The sequence below is a fragment of the Lithobates pipiens genome, unplaced genomic scaffold (genome assembly GCF_037356315.1).
Source record: "Lithobates pipiens isolate NorthernLeopardFrog02 unplaced genomic scaffold, aLitPip1_a1.2 Scaffold_18, whole genome shotgun sequence".
NCBI classification, from domain to species: Eukaryota; Metazoa; Chordata; class Amphibia; order Anura; family Ranidae; genus Lithobates; species Lithobates pipiens.
In genome coordinates, this window is record NW_027507758.1 from 168,706,000 (window position 1) to 168,731,903 (window position 25,904).

At 43.8% G+C, this 25,904-nt stretch overlaps 1 protein-coding gene across 1 annotated transcript in view; it reads left to right on the plus strand.

Moving 5' to 3' along the window:
* The window catches only part of PPP1R14C (protein phosphatase 1 regulatory inhibitor subunit 14C), a 149,336-nt gene that overhangs the window by 112,681 nt on the left and 10,751 nt on the right, over nt 1–25,904 (plus strand). The window contains exons 2-3 of the mRNA XM_077486363.1: nt 10,325–10,408; nt 16,999–17,031. Coding sequence (XP_077342489.1) covers nt 10,325–10,408; nt 16,999–17,031 — 117 coding nt within the window. The remainder of the gene's footprint in view (nt 1–10,324; nt 10,409–16,998; nt 17,032–25,904) is intronic.

Here is a 25,904-nt window from a genome sequence, read left to right on the forward strand (position 1 = left end):
AAAGTGTTAGGTATTCTCAGGACCCACGGACTATTCGTTAAGGCCGAGAAATGCGACTTCGAAAAAGAATCTATTCAGTTCCTGGGACTCATCATTTCCACAGGTGGAATCGCCATGGACCCCCAGAAAGTGAAATCCATCCTAGACTGGCCCGCTCCTTCTGACAAGAAGGCTGTTCAAAGGTTCATTGGGTTTGCTAATTTCTACCGGAGGTTCATAAGGAGCTTCTCCACCATAGTAGCACCCATCACGCAGACCACTCGTCAACATATCAAGTTTCTCTGGACTCCAGCAGCACAATCTGCCTTTGACCAACTCAAAACCCTCTTCACTACCGCACCTATCCTGCAGCATCCAGATCCCGCCTTACCCTACGTTCTGGAGGTCGATGCCTCAGAGGTGGCCACAGGAGCAATTCTATCCCAGCGACAAGGTCCCAAGGCATTATTGCACCCTGTAGCCTTCTTTTCACGGAAGATGAGCCCCCCAGAGAGGAACTACGATGTAGGTGACCGGGAGCTTTTGGCAATCAAGACCGCCCTTGAAGAGTGGAGGTATCTCTTGGAAGGTGCCGCTCACCCCATCCTGGTCTTCACCGACCATAAAAATTTAGAATATCTTCGCACAGCTAAACGTCTGAGACCCCGACAAGCCCGCTGGGCTTTATTCTTCTCAAGGTTTAATTTTCATGTGACCTACCGTCCAGGATCAAAAAATGGCAAGGCAGATGCCTTGTCCCGGATGTTCCCAGACTCCTCAGAGAAGATTACACCTAGTACAATTCTGTCTCCCCAGAATTTCCTACTAATGCAACCGGACCTAAGGGCTTCGATAGCACAGGCCTCTAACCAATGTACTGACATAGAAGCTTCTTCCTTGAGAAGTCAAGACGGGCTTCTATGGCACCAGAACAAAATTTTTGTGCCTCAGCAGGCCAGGTTACTCGTACTAAGGACCTTCCACGACCACCCACTGGCCGGCCATTTTGGGGTGCGGAAGACGATTGATCTTGTGCAACGGTCCTTATGGTGGCCTACCTTAAGATCCGACTGTAAAGAGTACGTTGATTCCTGTACAACCTGCCAACGAAACAAGGGGTCTAACGCTAGACCCTGGGGCCTGTTAAGGCCGCTACCAGTCCCAGAAAAACCGTGGAAGGAAATCTCTTTGGACTTCATTGTGGAGTTGCCCCCTTCTGAAGAGCACACTACCATCTTGGTAGTGGTGGATCTAAGATGGCGCACTTTCTGCCTATGAAAGGGACCCCCTCCGCCTTGGATACCGCAAAAATCTTCATTAAGGAAATTGTCCGCCTACATGGTGTACCCGACAGCATCGTATCAGATAGAGGGGTGCAATTTACCTCCAGGTTCTGGAAAGAGCTCTGTAAGTTGTTATCGATTAGAATATGTCTATCCTCAGCCTACCACCCACAGAGTAATGGACAAACAGAGAGAACCAACCAGACGCTCGAACAATATCTGCGATGCTTTTGTTCTTTTTCCCAGGATGATTGGGCCTCCCTGCTCCCTTGCGCGGAATTCGCGTACAACAATTCAGTGCATGCCTCGACCAACCAATCACCCTTTTGGGCAAACTACGGGTTCCACCCTTCGTTCTTACCCAATACCATTCCTGAATCTACGGTCCCAGCCGTTCAGGATAGAGTAAATCTCATCCAAACGAACTATCAGTTGCTCCAGGATACCATGAAGAAAGCTCAGGAGGAATACAAAAGACATTATGATAAGAAAAAGAGAATTAACCCTGCCTTTAAGATAGGGGACAAAGTGTGGCTCTCTGCTGTGAACTTAAAACTGTCATGTCCTTCTCGGAAGTTGGGACCCAAGTTCCTGGGCCCTTTTGAGATTAGACGTGTAATTAACCCTGTAGCATTCGAACTTGCTTTGCCTAATTCTCTTAGAATTCATCCCGTTTTCCATGTCTCCCTTCTCAAACGTGTCATCTCCAGTCCTTTTTCAGGTAGAGAAGAAGTGCCCCCGCCTCCGGTTCAGGTTGGTGATGAAACCGAATTTGAAGTCGAATCTATCCTTGATTGTCGTCGGAGAGGTAGGACAATCCAATTTCTAATTAAATGGAAGGGGTATTCGGCTGAGGAAAATTCTTGGGAACCTGCAAGTTTTGTACATGCACCTAGACTCATACACAGGTTTCGATGTCTTCATCCTGAAAAATGGGCTCGTTTAGGCATCCGGAGGCTGCCCCTTGGGGGGGGGGCACTGTCAGGGAAATAGGAGTTACCTTGTGGGACGCGATCGTGTTAACGCGCGTCAGCGCCCACGAAGACGCAATATGATTCCCAGACGAACGCCTGATGGAGCCTCCGATCGAGTACGCGTGCGCCGGGTAGTACGAACGCATTACGTTACACGTCGTAGGCGTACGAACGCGGTGGCGCGCTCACGACGTAATCCAAGCGCCGTGCCTATTTAAACGTTCACCTGACAGCATCACATTGCTGGTTTATCGTCAGCTCTTCCTGAGTACCCGTGCCTGTTATCTCTGCTACCTGATCTCCTGTTACCGACCCGGCTTGTTTGACCTGCTTCCGATTACTCTCCTGGCTCCGACTTCTGGCTTGTCCCTGATACTCCTTGTCTGCTCCCGGCACCCGACCTCGGCTTGGCTTGACCTCCGTTCCTGGTCTCCAGTTCAGTATCCATCCTTCTTACCTCCGGATTGACCTCCCGTGTTTGACCTTCGGCTTGACCCTGACCCCGCCTTGGACTTCTTGCACAGTTGCCTCCAGAGACTGGTCTGCTCAGCATTTCCATCTACTGCTGCTACCCGGCAACCTGTGCTACTGTGGGCACTGCATCCCTGTGCCATCTCCAGGGTTGCACTGCACTCGGCCGCAAGGGGAGCCCTCTCAGCATCTCGGCCTCCTTACCTCGGTAGTGACAGGGCCCTTTACATAACGAGCCCCACTGCTTCCAGAGAGTTCCATCCACTCTCATTGGTGAATTCCTACCTACCCCAGGTGAGCAGAAAGGGCCAAACGTCCCTTGATTACCTTAACCTCCTGGCATCTGCGCTATGGCCGAATGATGGTCACAGCGCGGATGTGAATTCCCGGCAGGCCGTCCTATGACGGCCTCCCCAGTGCACGCTCCCTGCACGTTGGGCGCGCTGTGGTCACTGAGACTCGGATGATCACCGATCCGAGTAAGGGGCCGGTCCCGGCCCCCTACCATATGATCAGCTGTCAGCCAATGACAGCTGATCACATGATGTAAACAAAAGCTCGGTGAGAAAAAAAAGCCAATCACTGGCTTATCTTAAAGGGACATCGGTCCCGAATAGGAAGAGGCTATTATGCCTCATTTATAGAGTAACAGTGCCCACAAGTGCCACCTATCAATGCCCACCAGTTGCACCTATCAATGCCCACTAGTGGTGCCAATCAGTGCCACTTAGAAGTGCTGCCCATCACTGCCACCCATCAGTGCCCATCACTGCCATCCATCAGTGCCACCTATTGGTGCCCGTCAGTGCTGCCTCATCAGCGTAGATCAATGACAGACAAAAATTACCCGTTATAAAATTTTAAAGCAAAATTTTAAAACTTTTTTTTTTTAATTCGGTCTTTTTACATTTTTAAAAAAGAAAATAAAAATCGCACCGGTGATAAAATACCACCAAAAAGCTCTATTTGGGAGAAAAAATTATAAAAATTTCATTTGGGTACAGTGTTGTATGACCGCGCAATTGTCATTCAGAGTGCGACAGCGCTGAAAGCTGAAAATTGCTCTGGATAGGAGGGGGGTTTAAGTGCCCAGTAAGCAAATGGTTAACCATCCTAATCAGCTAACACCTGAGGATAAAAGAAGCAGAGGCAACCCCATGCTGGTGCACCCAAATAATTATGCTCTCCTATTAAAGGAGTACTGCAGAACAATAAGGTGTGAACTGGGGCTAAAGCTGGCCATTCAATGCCTTGAAAAATAATTCATACCCCTTAACATTTTCCACATTTTGTCATGCTACAACTAATAATATAAATATATTTTATTGGGATTTTATGTGCTAGACCAAGGGTGGTTCTACAAAGTATTGACTCGGGGGGGGGCTGAATACAAATGCACGCCACACTTTTTAGATATTTATTTGTAAAAACTTTGGAAAACCATTCATGATTTTCCTTCCACTTCACAATTATGTGCCTCTTTGTGTTGGTCTATCACATTAAATTCCAATAAAATACATTTACATTTTTGGTTGTAATATGGTGATTACTGCAGGCTGCTATAGCCACCAGCTGTAATCATTGTGTTTTGCAGGTCATGAAGGCTCCCTGCACCCTCCCACTGGCAGAACACAATAGCACTACAGGAGACATTCATCAATACTGACTGTTGATGGGGGGTATCAAGCAATTTTCCGCAGGTGAAATCTTAAGACTATTTTTTTCTCTGTAGGCTACCCTGTGAATGCTTGTTCACAGAGTTGAAAAACTGAATTTCAAATTACAAACAGCTGTATAAATCAGATGAATGGCCCTCCTGCCCCTTCCCTGTCTGCTCTAGACATACAGTATGTATTTGTAAGCAGGCTTAGTGAAAGAGTGACAGCCCCTGAGCTGTTTTAAATGCCCTATTTTTTTTTATTATATAAAGATATGAAGTTTATATCAGAAGTAGCCAAAAGATTCCCAAAGTTACTATCATTTTTGTGCATAGGTCTGTTTTTTGTTGTCTGTTTACTAGATTTAATCAGATCTTAGATCTTTAAAATGCTGCTTCTAATTAGTTCAGAGCTCTTTGGAGACATGTTGTGCATTAGTATGTTATTGTACCCATATGTATAATTTTGGTGAATAGTTTATTGCTGCTGGTGTATGAACTCATAGCTAGTTTATATTAAAAAAATAAATTTGCAAATCTTTGCACAATTTTTTAAATGGGTGCTTATTTGTTTTTCCACCTTCCTTTGCATTTAGTTATCATCAAACTGCATGGTTTAAAGCGGAGCTCCACCCAAAAGGGCAATCTCCGCTTGTTCGCACCCTCCACTGCACATTTGGTACTTTTCGGGGGGGGGGGGGGGTACCTGTCAAAACCTGGATTGCAGGAAGTAAATGCTACATGAATTATCTGCCCTTATGCAAGATGGCCACAGCCAGAAATGCTATGTGGAGTTTTCAAATTGATTTCTTCGCAAAATAAAGCACTGAGTTTGCTTTGAAAATAAAGATGAATTCACGACTCATTTTGGCTTGTGGTGCTCAGATGCAGTGTAGTTTCGCTTTAACACATCAAACACCTTTTGTGTTGGACTCGGTTCACACTAGTGCAAGCCGTGAATTCTAGTTGTGGGTGCGCAAATCGCATTGATTTCCACAAGTGGACCGCACTGATCCTGCGAGCCGTGCGGCACTGACATTCATTCTGACATTTACCCCACACACATCTCGCGATCGCTGTGCGGGAACCACAGGGAAACCGCATTGGTCAAAAAGACCATGCAGTTTCCCTGCGGCCGCGTTTTAAAAAAGATGCATGCACCTTTTTTGTGCGGTTCAATTGAATGAGCGTCCATGCCGAGCAAATGTGGGGTGCACGGCCCGCACTAGTTTGAACCTAGCCTAACTCTGGAAGGTAGGATGTATAAAATAATATATGCATTTTTTTTGTGTGTGTGTGTGTGTGTGTGTGTGTGTGTGTGTGTGTGTGTGTGTGTGTGTGTGTGTGTGTGTGTGTGAATAAAACCACCCAATGTGGTATAGAGGTGTTTTTTGTTTTTTTTAAATTAAAAGTACATGTGCCTTTTGTAAATGTACTTTTCATTTATGTACATTCTTTAAAATCTGTTAATAATTAATTAAGAAGAGTTGTCACTACATGCAGTTTATTTTGTGAAGCTCTGACTGGTTTACATCCTTCTCTATGCTAAGCTAATATAGCAATTATCAGCTTAGTATCTAAGTGCTGTGGCTTCTTATTTATAGAACTACACCATATTCAAAGCTCAGATCTCAACCTATACTTATACCATTGATATTTAACACCTTTTCAAATTTAGTATCCGTAAAAATTTTTTCCACAAATTGGATCATCTTTAGATACTCTGTTTTTCATGATGAATTCCAGCTGGTAGATGCAGGACTTCAAAATAAAACAAAAAGTTTGATTGCCAAAGGCCCGTAGATACGATACGAAAATCGAATGGAAAAGTTTGTACGACGAGCTGACTGCCGATTTTCAGATCGTTAGTACTGTGTTTTTGACAGCCGATTCTGCTTTTTCGTCAGACAAAAGCTGGATGTGCAGACTATAAAATTTTTGTCGGATGTGAACTCAATGTCCGATTTACGGTTTTCATATGAAAAAAAAATCTTAAGAGCAAGACTACGCATGCTCAGAAATGAAAGAATACATACAAAACTTTTCAACATATTAAGTCACTTCTGACGTTGTATTCTGCCGTCCGAAAATGTTCATATTGTGAGTAACCTCTTCACTTTCGACATGAGACTAGCATGCCACAAAAAACGGACTTTGGTCATCCGAAAATCTAAGGCCGCGTACACACGGGCGGACTGTTCGCCCAACTTTGTCCGCTGAACAGTGTTTGGGCGGACAGTCCGCTCGTGTGTGGGCTTTCAGCGGACAGTTGGACGGACAAGGTTTTTCGGAATTTCCGAAAAACTGTCCGCTGAAACCTTGTTTCAGCGAACAGTCCGCTCATGTGTAGGCTTGTTCGTCAAACAAAGTTGCGCGCATGCTCAGAAAGGATTTTCACGCTGAAAGCTATAATGCAGTGTATAGGACGTCGTATTTTTCGTCCCGTCGTACGTGCCGTTCACGTCATCGCGCACGGTTTCAGCAAACTGTTCGTTCGTCGTGTGTGGCCATGTCCGACCATGCTAATTTTGAGCGGACTGTTTGCCGAAACTGTTGGACGGACAAAGTTGGGCGAACAGTCCGCCCGTGTGTACGCGGCCTAAGCGTGTGTACGAGGCTTAAGTTGGAATTTGGGAACCGACTTTCCTTTTGTACTCCCATTTGACAAATTAAAACTTTTCTAAATGCAAAGTCAGTTTTTCAAACAATTAAATGAATAAATCATTCAACTAATTAAACCTCTGGGTGCAGTGAAGGGGAACATGACAAATCAGTATTTCTCCTATCCATGCACTTACACTTACAAAACTAGAAAACAGAAAAAATGTTACGCTCAGTGTGACAAAAAATTACTAGTGATTAGGTTGTGAAACAACGGCACTCTACCATCAGAATACTAAGCATAAAACACTTGCAAAAAGCAGAATACTATCTCTTTAAAAGTTATTCAATAAAGAATATCATAACTGAGTGACACAAATTGTGCAAAAAAGTGTAATTCACAATAAAGTGCAAAACGGATGAAAAGTTAAACCACTAATAGGAAATGTCCATAAAGTGAACAAGGTACGTCAATGAAAATCACTGCGGTGAGAAACTATTGAAAAAATTATTGGATGCCTGGATCAACTGTTAAGTACTGTTAAAATAAACTATAATTTACAAAATTTATCAAGCTTTCATCTAAGTGGATAGCCAAAAGATGAAGTCCTAGTGACCCTAAAATAGCATATAACAAAGAAAGTTCTCCCAAGGTTATAGGAGATCATAAGCACTTGTGTTTATAGAAGGTCCCAGCAGCTCCAGCCAGGAAAATTTACGTCACGTTCATAACCCAATAACAATGATGAACCCCTCAGCCAGATAATAAGATACCACCATAAAACAAAGACGAGAGGCCTGATAGTGCAGTATTGTAGAAAGCAAAGTAAAGATATTCACAAAAGGAAGTCTAGAGACCGGCATGGAAGCCCCGCAGCACATAGATGGTGGGCAGGATAATGTGACTGTTGGCTCTGCCCACCGCGTTTCGATGTAACAGACATTGTCATGGGTCACATGGCTAAGATTATATAGTAAGCACCCTCTTCTTTGGATTGCTCCATTTATCAACAGTTGCTGTTGCCAGTTACTGGCGAGTAGTTAGTGTGTGACTCGCATAAGCTACCTATAGCCCTAAAATATGAAGTTGCACAGTGGTCTAAAAGGAGACAAAAGATCTTTTGTAAATTAATGTTTTCAGAAATTCAGGAGGTGTAATAACCATCTTTCATTGGATGAGCAATTTTTCCACATATCTGTTAATGCATCTTATGCCGCGTACACACGTTTCCGAACGGGCTACTTGCCCACACACGGCACTTTTTCAGCGGACTAATACGGCGTACTAAGTCCGCCGGACTATCTGCCGTACTTTTGAAATAAACGGACTCGCCCACACACGCGGAGGAAAGTCCGCTCATTTTGAGCACGTCTCCAGGTAGACGGTCACCCGGTCTTCTGTCGCCGCTGGGACAGTGACATCATAATAGGCGGACATCATCCGGTGATGTCCCTATATAAGTCGCCGCACGTCGCGTCCCTGCCATTGTGAGTGGAGGATGCGACGAGGCAACATCTGAAGAGAAGAACAGAAGATGGCGAAAGCGGTGACAGAAGACCGGGCCACCGCCTGTAAAAGAGCTAGAAGAAGGCGCGGTGGCCCGGCAAGAAGAACCGAAGAGGGGGACAAGACCCCCGAAAGTGGAAGAAGAGGGCGGGCCGGCGAGGAAGAAAGCTGGGCTCCTCCGCTATCAAAAGAGCTTGAAGAAGATAGCGGAGGAGTCCGGCGAGAAGACCCCCGAAGACGGAAGACCCCCGGAGCCATGCAATAAACTATTTTAACCCTTGTGTGTTGTGTTTTTTTTTTTTTTTTTTTTTACAGGTGAATGGGTAGGGGTACATTGTACCCCATACTCATTCACATAGGGTGAGGGGCTGGTATCCGGGGGCCCCCATATTAAAGGGGGCTCCCGGATTCCGATAAGCCCCCCGCCCGCAGACCCCGACAACCGACGGCCAGAGTTGTCGGGAAGAGGCCCTTGTCCTCATCAACATGGGGACAAGGTGCTTTGGGGTGGGGGGACGGCTCCCCTTCCCCAAGGCACCCTCCCATGTTGAGGGCACGCGGCCTGGTACGGCTCAGGAGGGGGGGGGCGCTCACTCGTCCCCCCCCCTTTCCTGGCCGGCTGGGTAGCGTGCTCGGACAAGGGTCTGATGTGGACCTGGGGGGGACCCCCACGCCGATTTTTATCGGCGTTGAGGTTCCCCTTTAAGTCCGTACCAGGTGACGGGGCCAGCGACGCCTCCTTCGCTGGCCCCCGTCTACCTGGAGATGCGCTCAAAATGAGCGGACTTTTCTCCGCGCCGGAAAAGTCCGCTCATTTCAAAAGTACGGCGGACTGGCATACCAACGGCCGGATTGTCCGCCGAAATGCAAGTCCGGCGGGAAGATTGGAGTGCAAAAATACTTTCTAAGTCTGCCTTACTTTTGGGTAAAAAAAGTCCGCCGGAGGCTACACACGGGCAGATTGTCCTGCGGACTTGAGTTTGCCGGACTTTTCCACCGGATTGTTTGATCGTGTGTACGCGGCATTAAAATACTTGAAGGGGCTGTACAGTCAGAAGCTTTTTTATCTTAAAAATCCTACTGTGTGCAGCAACCTCCATCAGCCCACCTAACTTACCTGAGCCCCATCTCTGTCCAGCGATGTCCACGAGTCTCTCAGCCATCCAGGACTCCCCTCCTGATTGGCTGAGATGCAGCAGCAGTGCCATTGGCTCCCACTGCTGTCAATCAGTCAGTTAGCCAATCAGAGAGATGGGATGGAGCCGAACCGCAGCTTCATATCTTAATGGACACAGGGAGCTATGACTCAGGTGCCCCCATACCAAGCTGCTTGCTGTGGAGGCACTTAACAGGAGGGAGAGGCCAAGAGCACAGAAGAGACACACAAGAAGAGGAGGATTTGGGCTGCTCTGTGCAAATCCACTACATAGAGCAGGTAAGTATGAGATGTTTATTATTTTAATTTGAAAAAACGGAGACTTTACAATCATTTTAAAACATCACATAAATAACACAAGTGAATTTCCCAAATCTTGAAGCACTGGTTTAATGTTTTCTAGCACAGTCACATCTGTTTACTGTACAATCATTGATGTCTATGGCATGATCTTTCAAAATTGTTCATACAAAAGATGGGTCTGATAAACACTTTCTTCATATGTCTGTGAGTAGCTTTAATTTTAAATAGGGTTCTTTATACTACTACGTTAATAATACAATACTAGCAAATACTGATATTGGATAAAAAAAAAATATATATTTTATATATGATAGCTGCAAGTATGAAATTGAACTGTAATTCAGTTTATTAGGGTATTTAAATTAATTATTATTATTTTTTTTTACTTTGTAGGAAGAAGAAATGCCGGACGTAGAAATAGACATAGATGATCTTCTAGATGCATCCAGTGAAGAAGAACGAGTTATCAAACTACGGGTACATAAACATCATTATAAACTACTGCTGCTAGAAAAGTAATGCTGGTCATAGCTGGCATGTGATTTTTCAGATTTTGATCATTTTGCAGCTATTGGTTCATTTCTGCTAAAGAGCAATAACAAGCACATCATAAAGTCAGTACACTAGTTAGTACCCAAGGAGGATTTACAGCCTATTAAGCTCTTCCTTTATGTGGGTTTAGTTTGTGCCAATGTCTTGTTAAACAAATATGGCAGTCGATATTTGTGCTTGTTGAAGGGCAATCACTGTTTTCAGGGAGATATCTGTCTAAATATGGGCAAACTTTTTTTGACCAAAAAAAAGGTACAGAAGTGAGAATTCATTTTGGGTGTGTTAGGTGCTCAGAAAACAGAAAGAGCTCAGATATGTGAGATACCAAAAGAAAAATGCAGAGCCCGTAGCAGGAACTAAAGCCTGTCTTATGCCGCGTACACACGGTCGGAGAATCTGTCGGAATGCGTCTTATCGGACCGTGTCGTCAGATAATCCGACTGTGTGTGGTATGCATCGGACTGATTCCATCCGAATCTCCGTCGGACCCAATTTTCCAACATGTTGGAAATATTTCCCGATCAACTGGGCCGGTCGGACGTAATCCGATCATGTGTAGAGAATTTTGATCGGACCAAGTGCCACGCATGCTCAGATCAAATTCCTACATCAAAGCTATTGGCTACTAGCCTGAATGTAGTCCCATCGTAACAAAATTACGTCATCACGTTCTGAAAGATCGGATCTTTCGACAACTTAGTCCGACCGTGTGTATGCAACAGTTTTGGACACAATCCGTCAGACTAAATCTGACGGACAAAATCCGACGGATTTGGTTGGCAGAATCTCCGACCGTGTGTACAGGGGCTTAGACTAAATCCTACTTTGGTGAGCCCTGGTCAATATTGAAGCTCAGTTCAACTTTTATTTTAATATAGCTATATACTGTATACTTCTTGGCTAAATACATTCAAGGTGTACCAAAGTCATACAGTTTCTTTCTTAAAAAAGCGGTTTCTTCCAGCGAGCAGTAGAGAAGGACCCTTGCTCCCTGCATGGAAGCAGTGATCTCTTTGCAGAGGTCTGACACATCCCCTGCCGGGTCAGAACCAGAGCTGTCCAATGAGAAGAGAGCATAAGCTTTGTTGATTGCATAGCAATAAGTCTGACTCAGTAGAGGGCATGTCAGACCACTGCAGTGAGACTGCTACTCCCCCACAGAAACCATATACACTATATTACCAAAAGTATTGGGACACCTGCCTTTACACACACATAAACTTTAATGGCACCCCAGTTTTAGTCCGTAGGGTTTAATATTTTGTGAGGTCAGACACTGATGTGAACGAGAAGGCCTGGCTTGCAGTCTCTGCTCTTATTCATCTCAAAGGTGTTTTGTCGGGTTGAGGTCAGGACTCAGGTCTCTCCACCCCAAACTCGCTTTCCCATGTCTTTATGGATCTTGCTTTTGGAGGTGCGCATCTTCAATGGTCTCACGATTCAATTTGATTACGATTATCTGGTCAACAATTCGATTGTATTAGATTTCCGCAAGGCATCACGATTACTGATGAGCTCTCACTTCCGCTTGGGCCGCCTTCCTCCCTGCAATCTTCTGGGACACATCACAGGTCCCAAAAGATTGCCTGGCCATTCTGAATAGCGCAATGAGATATGCGCACCCGGCTGTGAAGCTGCAAGCTGTCCCAGCCGGATACCCACAGTAGTATTGCCAGCGCCGTGGACAGGAGGTGGAGAGAAAGGAGGGTTTGGGTGGCCACGTCGCTGGATTGTGGGACAGGTGAATGTCTTTTTATTAAAAGTCAAAAGATACACTTTTTTTTGTAGCTGCTGACTTTTAATAAGCAAAAAATTGACTGGAACTCCGCTTTGAATTAAAAATGACCTCACTCCCTTAACCACTTCAGCCCAGGGAAGATTTGACTGCTGAATGACCAGGCCATTTTTTGCGATTCGGCACTGCGTGGCTTTAACTGACAATTGCGTGGGCATGCAACGCTGCACCCAAACAAAATTAGCATTCTTTTTTTTCCCCCACAAATAGAGCTTTCTTTTGGTGGTATTTGATCACCTCTGCGGTTTTTATTTTTTGCGCTATAAACGAAAAAAAGAACAACAATTTTGAAAAATACATATTATTTTGTACTTTTTTTCCATAATAAATTTCCCCATTTTTTTTTTTTAAAAAAAGCAAATTTTTTCTTTGTTTAGGCTGATATGTATTCTTGTACAAAAATCGCAAAAGTTATAGCGTCTACAAAATAGGGGATAGATTTATAACATTTACAATTTTTTACTAGTAATGGCGGCGATCTGTGATTTTTATCAGGACTACGACATTATGGCAGACACATCAGAAATTTTGGACACATTTTTGGGACCATTGTCATTTATACAGCGATCAGTGCTAAAAAAAATGCACTGATTACTGTATAAATGTCATTGGCAGGGAAGGAGTTAACACTAGGGGGCAATCAAGGGGTTAACTGTGTTCCCTAGGTGCGTTTCTAACTGTAGGGGGAGGAGACTGACCTAGAGGAAATTACAGATTGTATTTCCTAGCTATTGCGTGTTTACATGCACACGTACCTGTTCTGCCTCTTGTGCCCATCGCGACCATCAGCCATGAGCATCGGCACCCCCCAATGTGACTTCCCAGCCTGACTTTCTGCTCTCACGTCTCTCCTGATGTCAGCTGGGAATTCTCAGCCCCGCCTGTCTCTCTTCTGTTCTAATAGCTACAGTCAGCGGGAGGAGCTGAGAATTCTCCGCTGACATCAGGAGAGACATGAGAGGAGAGAGGCGGGCCGGGCAGTCACATGAGCAGCATGTATTGTACACACATTGTAATATGCTCGGAGTGCTCTCCTAGAAGGGGTGGGGCAAGTCGGGATGACTTTACCTGGCAATCAATTTTTACGGTTGCATGCATCAATGCCACATCGGGGACACCTGAATCGCGATGCAGCTATTTCAGCACCCCTACTTGCTTTGTGCACTGGTGTGCAGTCATGTTGTAACAGGAAGGGGCCATCCCCATACCGCTCACACAAAATTGGGAGCATGAAATTTTCCTTAAGAGTTCCCTTCACTGGAACAAATGGGCCAAGCCCAACCCCTGAAAAAGCAACCCCACACCATAATCCCCCCTCCACCAAATGATTTGGACCAGTACACAAATCAAGGTCCATAAAGACATGGATGAGCGAGTTTGGGGTGTTTTTGGGGTCAAACATTTCCATAGACACACTCCTAAACCTTGTGGACAGCCTTTCCAAAAGACCTGAAGCTGTTAAAACTGCAGAGGGTGGGCCAACTCAATATTGAACCCTACGGACTAAGCCCTTGTACACACGGTCGGACTTTCCAACGGAAAATGTCCAATCGGACCGTGTTGTCAGATAATCCGACCGTGTGTGGTCTTCATCTGACTTTTTCCGTCGGAATGTCCGACCAACAAAGTTTGAGAGCCGGATATAAAAAATTTCCGACAACATGATCCTCGTTTGTAGAGAATTCCGATCGGACAAAGTGCCACGCATGCTCAGATCAAATTCCTAGACCAAAGCTATTGGCTACTAGCCTGAAAGTAGTCCCGTCGTAACGGAATAACATCACGTTACGAATGATCGCATTTTTCGACAACTTTGTCTGACCGTGTGTATGCAACACCAGTTTCGGACAAAATCCAATGGATTTTGTTGTCGGAATGTCCGACCGTTTGTACAAGGGCAAAGACTGGGATTCCGTTAAAGTTCATGTAAAGGTAGGCATCCCAATACTTTTGGTAATATAGTGTATATAGATATATAAAAGATGCAGAACAAAGAATAGTATGTAAAATGTATGTAGAATGTTTAATATCTATGCTGCAATAGTTTTCTTTGCTCCAGGTTAGTTAGCTGAAGATATGTTGAGCCGAGTATAAACGTTCAGGTTTTTTTGTTAGGCACAGTGGGTTGAATGGAAAAAAAACTAAAAGATGCCCACATCAACACAACGATGTGTGATGTAAGGATCTTTCCCACTGAGCTGTTTGTATTCGGAATACTCATATCAACCCCTTCAGCCAAATGCTGGTTTTCCATCAAGACCGTTCAGTAGAAGCCGGTTCGTAGACTGGCTTCTGTTCAACAGATAGGAAGACACACATCCCAAAATCTGGCTGGTTTCTACTGAACCAGATTAATTTAGGTACATCTGTGCCGGGCTTTAACATAATGATGAAAAGTTTTGCATCCAGAATTTGCCGTTTCCAAGAAACCTTAAGAGCCAGTTCACACAGGGGCGACACGACTTTCAATGCGACTTTTGGAGACAACTTGGACACGACTTGGGCACGGCTTGGGGCGACTTACAACACTACTTTAAGTCGCCCCAGGCCAGGCGACTTTTGCCGTGGCCAATCGGAGAATGAGCTCTGAAGGGGGAACTCCATGCCAAATTTAAAAAGAAAATGGCATGGGTTCCCCCTCCGAGAGCATACCAGGCCCTTAGGTCTGGTATGGATTCTAAGGGGAACCCCCTACGTCGAAAAAAACGGTGTGGGGGTCCCCCCAGATCCATACCAGACCCTTATCCGAGCACGCTACCCGGCTGGCCAGGAAAGGGGGTGGGGATGAGCGAGCGCACCCCCCCACCTCCTGAGCCGTACGAGGCCCCCCTACCCCAAAGCACCTTGTCCCCATGTTGATGAGGACAAGGGCCTCTTCCCGACAACCCTGGCCGTTGGTTGTTGGGGTCTGCTGGCGGGGGGCTTATCCGAATCCGGGAGCCCCCTTTAATAAGGTAAGAGGAATATAGGAGGAAGAGGAAGGTCAGGAAGAGCCCCTTGTCCTCATCAACATGGGGACCAGGTGCTTTGGGGTGGGGGCCGCGCCACCCCCCCATGTTGAGGGCACGCGGCCTGGTACGGCTCAGGAGGGGGCGCTCGCTCGTCCCCACCCCCTTTCCTGGCCGGCCGGGTAGCGTGCTCAGATAAGGGTCTGGTATGGATCTGGGGGGACCCCCACGCAGTTTTTTCGGCGTAGGGGGTACCCCTTAGAATCCATACCAGACCTAAGGGCCTGGTATGCTCTCGGAGAGGGAACCCAAGTTTATGAAAAAAAATTGGCGTGGAGTTCCCTCTTGAGAGCTGATAATTCTGTGAGAGTCGCCTCCGTATAGACGGATCCTGTACTACTTCGATCCAACTTGTAGGCGACCGGTGCCCGTTGATTTCAATGAAGGTCGCCTACAAGTTGGATCGAAGTAGTACAGGAACCTTTTCTGAAGTCGGAGCGACTTCAGTAGTGTGCATTAAGACGGCTCTCATTCACTTACATTGATTTGTACATGTTGTCCAACTTGAGGCGACTAGGAGCGACCTGAAGTCGGATCTGAGTCGCCCCTGTGTAAACCGGCTCTAACAGAGAGTTGGAGGGACATATCCTAGAATATGTTTATATAAACAATTCTTCTCTAGCTAGTAGTACTACCAATTCTGCTGTTCAAGCAGTGTTTCTGAGTATTTGACTTGCCCCATTTGCTGTGTAGCAGAAACACGGGTTACCTTTCACGATTTTTTAAAAGTGTGATTCACACTCGTTTCTACATGTCGCACATAGGGCAGCCCATTTACTTGACTGCGCGTTTGTCATGCCAAGGAACGCGCGCACATTTTGCTGTTATTCTTGTGAATTTTGTTACATGACAGTTGCTGCAAAGTCACGCCACGTTTTGGGTACCATTCAAGATGAATTGCACCCGAACACGCGTTGCATGTTTTTGCCACGATTTGAAATTGCAGGTAGAATTGCTCTGATTTTGCCCACAATTCCTACTCGCCCAAAAACTCAAGTTTAGGCATAGAAATTTTTACATAGTTACAATGGTTAAACTTGAGCCATTGTAATTATGTCTGTACCATAACTGTGGGATCCCCCTTTCCTTTAGCCAAATACTTTTGCCAAAAAAATATACTTTAGGGTTTGTTCACACTTGCTTTGATCTCTGAAAAGTGATCTTCGTTTGGATTTGACAGGTAGGTGAGGAGGCACTTGAGTGGATTGCACTCAGCGCCTACCAAAAGTGACAGGGGTATAATTCCTGCCATGACCACGAACCAAAGCATCACAGCCGTGTACACCTCTGGCCACTGCCTCAGAAGCTAAATGGGGTAGAGGTTGGAGGGTGGTAAAAACATAGCTCAGCCTCCTGTATTTTTAACCCCCAACCACTAGTGTGTAGGAGTCCTTAAAGGCATAATAAAGGCAAAACAAAATTTTAGCCATACATTTTAGAATTGAATAGCTAATTACCTGCATCCACTTTTTGTGTTATTTTTTTACCATGTCACGATAGACTGTGACACTCCACCATATAGGGTTATCCCATTTATTTTGTATCAGTCAGCACAAAAATAGCCTAAATTGACACTGGTAACTTTTATTTTTTCTCAGGATGTAGACATACAGTATTTTCTGATTGTTATTTTTAATAATACAGTATGTATGTGAACTCCTTTATGTTTTATTATATACTAGTATTAAAAGTGTCTATTGTATTACTTTTAGGAATCATTAGTAGGATGCTACAAACCAACAGAGGTAAGTGTCTTTTTCTCAGACATTTGAACTGTAAATAATAGTATCACATAGTCACATCATTACAATATACACGTGGTTTAGTCTTTGAAGTGCCCACTTGCTTTAGAGTTACAGGGGATGTGGAAGAGGGCATTTGTCTAAAGTACTATGCAGGGCACTTTAACCTATTAAATCCTTTGCTGCCCATTCATCTGTTTAGAAACATTTTTTGATCTTAGGAGCGTTTTTTTCATGTTCAGGTTTCAGGAGTGACAGCGGGTAGAAAGGTGGTCAGTACAGGACCTTTAGATAACCAAGTCAAGGGCACAGGGAAAGAAATGAAGTCACATGTACACGTAGTCCCATCACTTTTTTCTCATCTGACGTGTTTGAATTGAATAGATTTCTACTTTATTCCTTTGCTACAGAAGTGATTTACTGCTATAATAGTGTATTTCTGACAGCCTAAATCAGTGATGCCTAACATGCTGACTATTGGCAATTGTGTCATTTGAAAATGTAATACTGATTTTCTTTTTTTTACACAGTGAGAGCAGAGTGAAATACACCATCCTTAAATAGCCTGGTGTTTTGCATATTACATATCTTTATTACAAATAGTTTACTTAAAGTGGAAGTAAACCCTCCCATCATTTTCAGCCAAGGAAGCTGCCACCTTTGCCTCTGTTTTAATCTACAACTGCCATGATGCTGCACATGATCAGTTTAGACACCAGCCATTGGATGGTTTGACAGTTTGGTTCAGAGCACAACCAATGAGTGTGTTACATTTCCGGCACATGCCGGAAATCAAACAATTTTATGGATGGGTTTACTTCCGCTTTAACAAAATGTGTGGTGTCTGGAGTTTCACTAATGTTTTAGGGTCTTCTTAAAGCTCATAATGCAGTACACTTTACAACCTGACTATACAATTTCTTTTTAACTCTGTCAACATCTATGTGAGCCTTTCTCAACCATAATTCCATGGGACACCAGATTTCCTCCAGAAGTTGCTAGAGGTTTCTTGAGCTATGGCTAATCAACTTTCCATCTGAAGTTCCTTCATGGTTCCAGGTCTTTTGCCACTTGGCAGAGCCAGTGCCACAATACCAATAATCTGTTTAGCTATCTGTAAAGGTGGCATTCCAACCATCACTGTAAGGAGGAATTCTTCCCACTGACCAACACTATACGGGGCATTTTCCTAATGACCTCTATTGCACTATAGATTAGCAAAAGTTACCTTATACCCGAAAAACATTTTGGGGGTTCTTCTGGGGTCTATGTACTGTCCAGATTTTACCCCAGTCCTCCAGCTCAAGGTTCAGTGAGATCCCGCTCCCTTTTCTGAACAAATGAAATAGCTGAGTGCATTTAGCTTAGGGTGCATAAGAGAAATGCAAATGTACATGTACAAAGGCCAATATTTGTATATGGGAACTTTCCACGGCATGTGATCCAATGTTGGAGTTGAGGATAGTGGAAATATTCTGTGTTGGGCACTTTCTGATGTTGCATAGGTGGGAAATTGCATGGGGTCAGAAACTAGTGTATGTGAGTGAAGCCATCCCTTGGATGAAGTAATCCTTTAGACAAAACACCTTGACTGTTCTATACCTAGGGGAAACAGTGGGTTATTAACAATTGTCAATAAGGGTAAAAAAAGAGGACATTAACATATTTGTTTTTTTTTTGTTTTTGTTTTTTAATCTGTTGGGCATTTCTTTTAAGGGCTGACCATATTCAGTAGGGATGCATCAATACCGTTTTTTTATTTTTATTGGAGAGTACGAGTACTGATACTTTCGGTCAAGTACTCGCCAATACCGAGTACTGATACTTTACAGTGCGATTTGCATCCACACAAAATGAATGGGTGCAACTGGCACTGCAAAGAATCACATGTGATTTGCGATTTGAAGTTCTGGCTCCTGTGGGTATAGGGCAGAAGTGATGTCAGCTTAGGGTGGACCACCAGGCATCTCCTCCAGCCCTGTGAGCACCTCCAGTGTCCATGGTTTGCTATCCTAGGCAGAACGGGGACACTACAGATATGGATTTGACTAGATATTTACTTTGTGAGTTGTTACAACATTTTAACAAACTACCTATTATTGCACTACATGGCCCTCCGCTTTCTTTACTGGGTTCACACACACACACACACACACACACACAGTAGCAGTGGGGACACTACATTCCTGTTCAAATAGTATGTTCAATTTGCCGAGAAATTTATATCCATTAATTTTTTATGGATGCAAATTGCACCACAAAGTATCGGTTTCGGTATCAGGAGCATTTTCACAAGTATGAGTACTTGTATTGGTGCATCCCTGCTATTCAATGAATGCTGTTGAACAGGAGTAAACAGCCACCCTACCCAAAGATATGCCTTTCTGTATGGAGACCAGAAAAAACTAGGATGATGTGTCCTGATTCCTTAAGCTGGCCACATGTGGGTCACATTTTTTTCTTTCAACCAGCTGGTTGAACAAAATAAACTGTCCCGATTTCCCCATCCACACATTTAACGTGTATAGGAGAATCCTCCCTATTGTGTCATTGCATTCTGACAGCAGTGAGACTCCCCCACTGTCAGAATACACAGATCAGTGCTGCAGCCAATTGGCTGCAGTGCTGATTAAGCAAAAAGATACCAGCAGGGCAGTTGAACAGAAGTCGATCTGTAGATCGACATCTGTTCAACCACAGTGGACACACGTGGAAATTCGGCTGGTACCTGCTGAACAGGCCGATTTTCGATCCATGTATTGCCAGCTTATAGGAAGCAGTTTGGCAGCCACAAGGAGCACTGAGTTCCTGCCACTAGAAGGTGCCTAATGTTATCCTATGTGTCTATACACACATATGCTTTTATCAGCAGTTTTGGGCAGTGGCGTTTTTGAGCATTAAAAAAAACTCCAAACTAGTGGGTTCTGAGAGATGGTTTTCAGCTGTAAAAGTGCTCTAACGCTGATAAACACTGATAAATGCTCAAAAACCACACCAGTGGTTTTTAACGTTTTTGATTCATTGAAGAAAAAAAAATTCTTTAAAAAAAAAAAACGCTATTGCAAAAACTTTGAAAAAAGTTGAAAGAAGTTGAAAAACTCACTGCAAAGGTACTGACGTTTTTATATTATTTTAACATCCAGTGTGCATGGGGCCTTAAACTGCGGAAATCTGTCAGGATAGACATATGGGAGCTTTACACTGCTGGTTTGCTTTAAATGTGTAAATTCTGATGCTGTCATCCTTATCGTTCTTTCACTATCTGGTGAATGACTGACCTGTACAAAGTATGCAGATGAAGTCTAAAGAATGGTACACACAATGAGAAAATTGGAAAAAAAAAAAAACATTTTTGGAGCGATCACGCCAAAAATCTGATAGTCCACATCTTTTGAGAGCTGATCATGACAGTTCATGCTAAATTATCTGAAGCAATAAACACGAACATTTTTCTCATAAGATAACAGAAAAAATGAATTTCGTTTAAACAGTACAGTATTCATCTGTAAAAAAATTGAATGACTAGGACTGCACATGCTCAGAAATGAAAGAATACAATACAATATATTACATTACATCATCGCTGGAAGTTGTATTCTTAAGCCGCGTACACAGGATCAGATTTTCCGACGGGAAATGTTCCATGTGAGCTTTTTCTCAGAAAGTCTGACCATGTGTATGCTTCATCGAACATTTGCTGTCGGAATTTCCACGCACAAATGTTTGAGAGCAGGTTCGCAAATTTTCTGACAACAAAACTTGTCGGAAAGTCCGTTCGCGTGTACACAAGTCCGTCGCACAAAAGTTCACACATGCTCTGAATCACACAGAAGGATCCACACTGGCTTTTGAACTTCCTTTTTTCTCGGCTCATCGTATGCGTTGTACGTCACTGCGTTCTCACGCTCGGAATTTTTGCCCAATATTTGTGTGACCGCATATATGCAAGACAAGTTTGAGCCAACATCCTTCGGAAAAAAATCCATGGTTTTGTTGTCAGAAAATCCAATCGTGTGTATGGGGCATTACTCTTAGTCTCACGAGAATTTTCATAACTCTAGTAACCTATTTGTTTTTAATATGAGACTTGCATGCAAAAATTTTAAATGGACGGTCATTTGTCTGATAATTATCATGTGTACCAGGCTTTAGTTTCACTGGCTGCATTATTTATGATTAGTGACTCTTTAAGCAGCAAATCCAGAATTACATGACTGTCTTGGAGCCTGCATCTTTAAAAACAAAGCCAGCAATGACAGCTTTCATAATTGTATCCTAACACTTCCTTTCAGTTGAATAAAACATGTTTGATATTTGTTCCTAATTAAAAAAATAAAGTTTTATTAAGTATTAACAACTGTTTGTGGCTTCTAATATTTAAACCCTAGGCTGCAAAAATACTGGAGCTATAACTGTCAATAAAAGTCCATAAAATTATCCTTAGATTGAGTTGAGCAAATTGTTATTATTTTTCATGGCCAGTGTGTGATATACAGACCACATTGGATTACAGAACATTATGCAGTTTGTTACTCTAACCCAAACACATTGCAGAAAATAACTTAAACTTATGGTTACGTTGTGTACATAGCATGTGTTCTTAAAGTGGATGTAAACCCTCACATATACCTAGTGAAGTAAACAACCTCAAATGATACACAGAGATGAGACAAATCTCCCTACATACGTTTTACATGTATATCTGCTGTTTTCGGCTTTATATACTATTTAGAATGTGCACATCATGTTAGATTTTTCACTTCCTCATTCAGCAGTAGCAGTGCAGTTTTGGATTACACCGGGAGACAGCTGATTGGAGGAAAAGCACACACACCCCTCAAGATAGGCAGAGACTTTCAGAGCTGGTCTACTCACAGGACAGCTCTGAAAGTCTCTGCCTATCTGGAGGGGGTGTGTGCTTTTCCTCCAATCAGCTGTCTCCTGTTGCAATCCAAAACTGCACTGCTACTGCTGAATGAGAAAATTAAAGCAGAGGTCCACCCTAAAGTGGACCTCCGCTCATCGGAAACCTCCCCCCCTCCGGCGCCACAATTGGCACCTTTCAGGGGGGAGGGGGTGCAGATACCTGTACAGTACAGGTATTCTGCACCCACTTCTGGGATAGCTCTCTGCGGAAAGGGGCGTAGATTACGCCCCTTTCCGCAAGTGTCCCGCTGCCTGCTGGGAAACACACAGATCCCAGAGGCAGGGGGGACCGTCCTTATTGCGCAGCGCGATTCGCGCATGCGCAGTAGGGAACCGGGAAATGAAGCCGAAAGGCTCCATTTCCTGATTCCCATACCCAAGATGGCGGCGGCAGCACTCGACAGACGATCTAGAGATCGGCTTCGGGTGCCGACATCGCGGGCGCGCTGGACAGGTAAGTGTCACTATTTTAAAAGTCAGCAGCTGCAGTATTTGTAGCTGCTGGCTTTTAAAAAAAAAAAAAAACGCGGAGTCCCGGCGGACTCCCGCTTTAACAATCTAAAACTATGTGCACTTTCTAAACAGTATATAAAGCTGAAGACAGCAGAGCTACATGAAAAAGGGAGTGAAAAATCTGACACAAAATTCAGGCTGGTTTTATCATGTGTCGGAGAACTTGTCAGAAGTTATCATGCTGATAACAGAAGAACAGAGCAGGAGAAAGCCCCTGGCACAGTGCTTTGGAGAGAGATAAGAAAACACTGCAGATATATGTGCCCAGCTCAAATTTCACGAATTGGGTTTACATCCACTTTAACCTCTACTAGTGTAAATTTAAAGCATTTTTCCATCTGCATTTTTTGTTAGAAAATTATCAAAATCCCCCAAACGATTACATGTTTTGTAAAAGCAGAGGCGCTGTAAAATAAAATGATGGCAGTTGCAAATTTATGTCAAATGATGGTTGAACAACTGTTTATCAAGTCTATATTTTCAGTAGAAAAAATACTAAAATTTATTTTATTGTACACAGACAGAATATATATAACGAATTGTTGCCAAATTATAGAAGATGAGGTTGCATTGAGTAAATAATAATCAAAGATGTCAAGCCCTAAAATTGTGTGCAACCACGAAATGGCAAAAAACTACAGTAGATGCTTTAATCCTTGTCATTGCCATCGACATATGCCATACAACGGCAGCAGTGAGGAATTTTAGACACACTCCCAACTGTAGGTTGTCAGATGGAAGCGATCAGGCAGCTGTACAGCCGTCCGATTGCTTACACATATCCCAGCAATAGTCTTCTCCTCCCTTCCTTTCCCCCCTGCACTCCATTAGCTACACTGTACACCAAAGAGAAGCTGTCAAAAAAAGGGGACTTTTTGTTCTTTATTTGATGAAAACTAAACTTTATTGAAAAAGAAGTAAAAAAAAAAAAAAAATGCACTTAAACTGCCATCCCTTCCGCCAGACAAAAATATTGCTGCGCATGCCAGAGTGAGAGCAATAATTGTACGGCCATTATTCATAGTTAACACTAGACTGATGACCTTGAGTGTGACCGATTCTCAGTGGAGCCAGCTCACACAGGTCCGGGGGGGGGGGGGGGGGGGGGGGCACAAGCCACAATCCACATTCCAAAAGGATCTTGTGCGCATTTGGGTCCAGTTCAGGTGAGGATTCAGACAAAAATTTGGACCTGAGTCACACCTGAACCAGTGAACGGCAATGCACCGGACCCCATGCTGGGAGCCGTGGCTGCACATATGTGAACCCCAACTTGGGGGCTTTTTAAGAAGTCCCCTATGCAAAATTTAGGGTATCAAAGATTGTTGCGGTTTCATGGGTGTGCATGATTTTAAAGCTTGACACGTTTTGTATACTTTTATTCAGAACAACTTTGAATTTATATTTTCCCCCAAAAAGTATTTTGCATTTGTGTGCCCTAAAACTAACGAAATTTGTGCTTACTAAAGTGCTGCAAAAAATATCATGCGACATAAAAAGTTGGAGCTACCACTATTTCATTCTGCAGGGTGTCTGCTTTCAGAAAATATAAACTGTTTGGGGGGTTTTAAGTAGCCTTCAGGCCTAAACTTATTTTTAAACCATGTGCAGAGAAACGTTAAGCCGCGTACACACGGGCGGACTGTCTGGCCAACTAAGTCCGTCAGACAATCCGACAGACAGTCCGTCCTACTTTTGAATGAACGGACTTGACCACACACGATGAACAGACAGTCCGTTGAAAGCTTGCGCAATGACGTGTACAGCACGTACGACGGGACTAGAAATACGACGTCCAATACACTGCAATGCAACCTTCGGCCGTGTAAATGCTTTCTGAGCATGCGCCATACTTAGTCCGTCCAACTTGCCTACTCACGAGCGGACTGTCCGCTGAAACCAAAGATGGACGGACAATATTACGGAAATTCCGAAAAAGACTTAGTCCGCCAGACTGTCCGCTGAAAAAGTCCGCTGAAGCCCACACACGAGCGGACTGTCCGCTGAAATGTGTTTCAGCGGACTAAGTTGGACAGACAGTCCGCCCGTGTGTACGCGGCTTTAGAGTTAAAAGCCCTCAAAAGTCATCAAGTTTGGGTTAACCGACCCTAGTATTATGGCTCTTACTCCAATGTTAGCAGGGACACCTAATATGTGTTGCATAATCGTTTACGTGCTCAGAGCTAACAGGGTTGCTTTTCCTTCTTTTTTTTCTTTTTGCGATTTACAGTTTTTAACACTCTTTTTTTTCATTTAACTTTATTGCTATCACACAGGGGCCAATAAGGCCCCTATGTGTTGGCATTGACAGGTGAAAGGTTCTCTTTATGGAGACCTCAAGGGTCTATTAGACCCCTAATGTCTCCTCTGCCTTCTGCTGCAGCAGGACTTTGCTTGATTGGCCACATTTCAGCCGGGATTCTGAGAACTCTGAACTTGGAAATGCTCAGAGCTGAGCACTTCCAGGCCTATTGATTGCAGAGCAGATCTGGACATGCATTTCCTTGATATACTCCCTCTTGCCATCCTGACAGTATTTACCCCATGGTCGTAGGCTTCCCAGAGGAGGTAGAAGTTGGCTCAGGAACCACTGTTGGGGTAGTTCTGATAGACCAAAGCCAACTAAACAAACAAAAAAAAACTGTTTAGCAGCTTCATTTTACTTCTTGTTTACCAGGAGGATTCTAAACATACTTTGGTAGACAAGATGTTAAACACAATATACGTAGAACCACTTGTGTTTATCACCTCTGTTTCTATTTATATAGTGGAATGTGAAGGAGCTCACGGAAAAGAACTAGAAAAATTCAGTTTACAGTGCAACTCTGTTATCAAAAGTGATAAAACACAAACCCATCTTGCAACACAGGAATATATAGATATAAGATATAAAGAATGCATTCCTAACAGCTTTAGATAGTAACTTCATAAAGCTGGCACACCTAAAATCATAATGGTTTTAAAAGCACTATCAAAAGAAAAGCTCTTAATTACTATAGTCCCGAGTTCATGCATCTGAAACCTAGAGCAGCTGCCCAGAATAACTAGTCTTCTGCCTTCATTTGAAAGATGAACGCTGAGTGGATGCTGAGGGAATATCCCAAAAAGTTGTCATAACAAAAATTCTAAAATCTTTAACTCGGTACACTTGTTGCACTTTTTAGTGCCCTCCGTCTGCCCCCCTTGAGCTGCAATGGCAGCAAACGAGGGTGTCTACATGCTGCGGTCATGATGGTTTCCTTTGCACCCGCAGGAAAACTATCCAACATATTCAAGTGATTGGAGAAACCTTGCAAATGCCCTCAACCATGTGCAATGCACACTTTACCACATTTTGGTGAGATATCTCTCAGTTCCCGCTGTGTCAACAGAAAATGAATACAGGGGAATCTACCATATGAGAAATAAAAAACAGGTTTTGTCTGTAGATATACTTT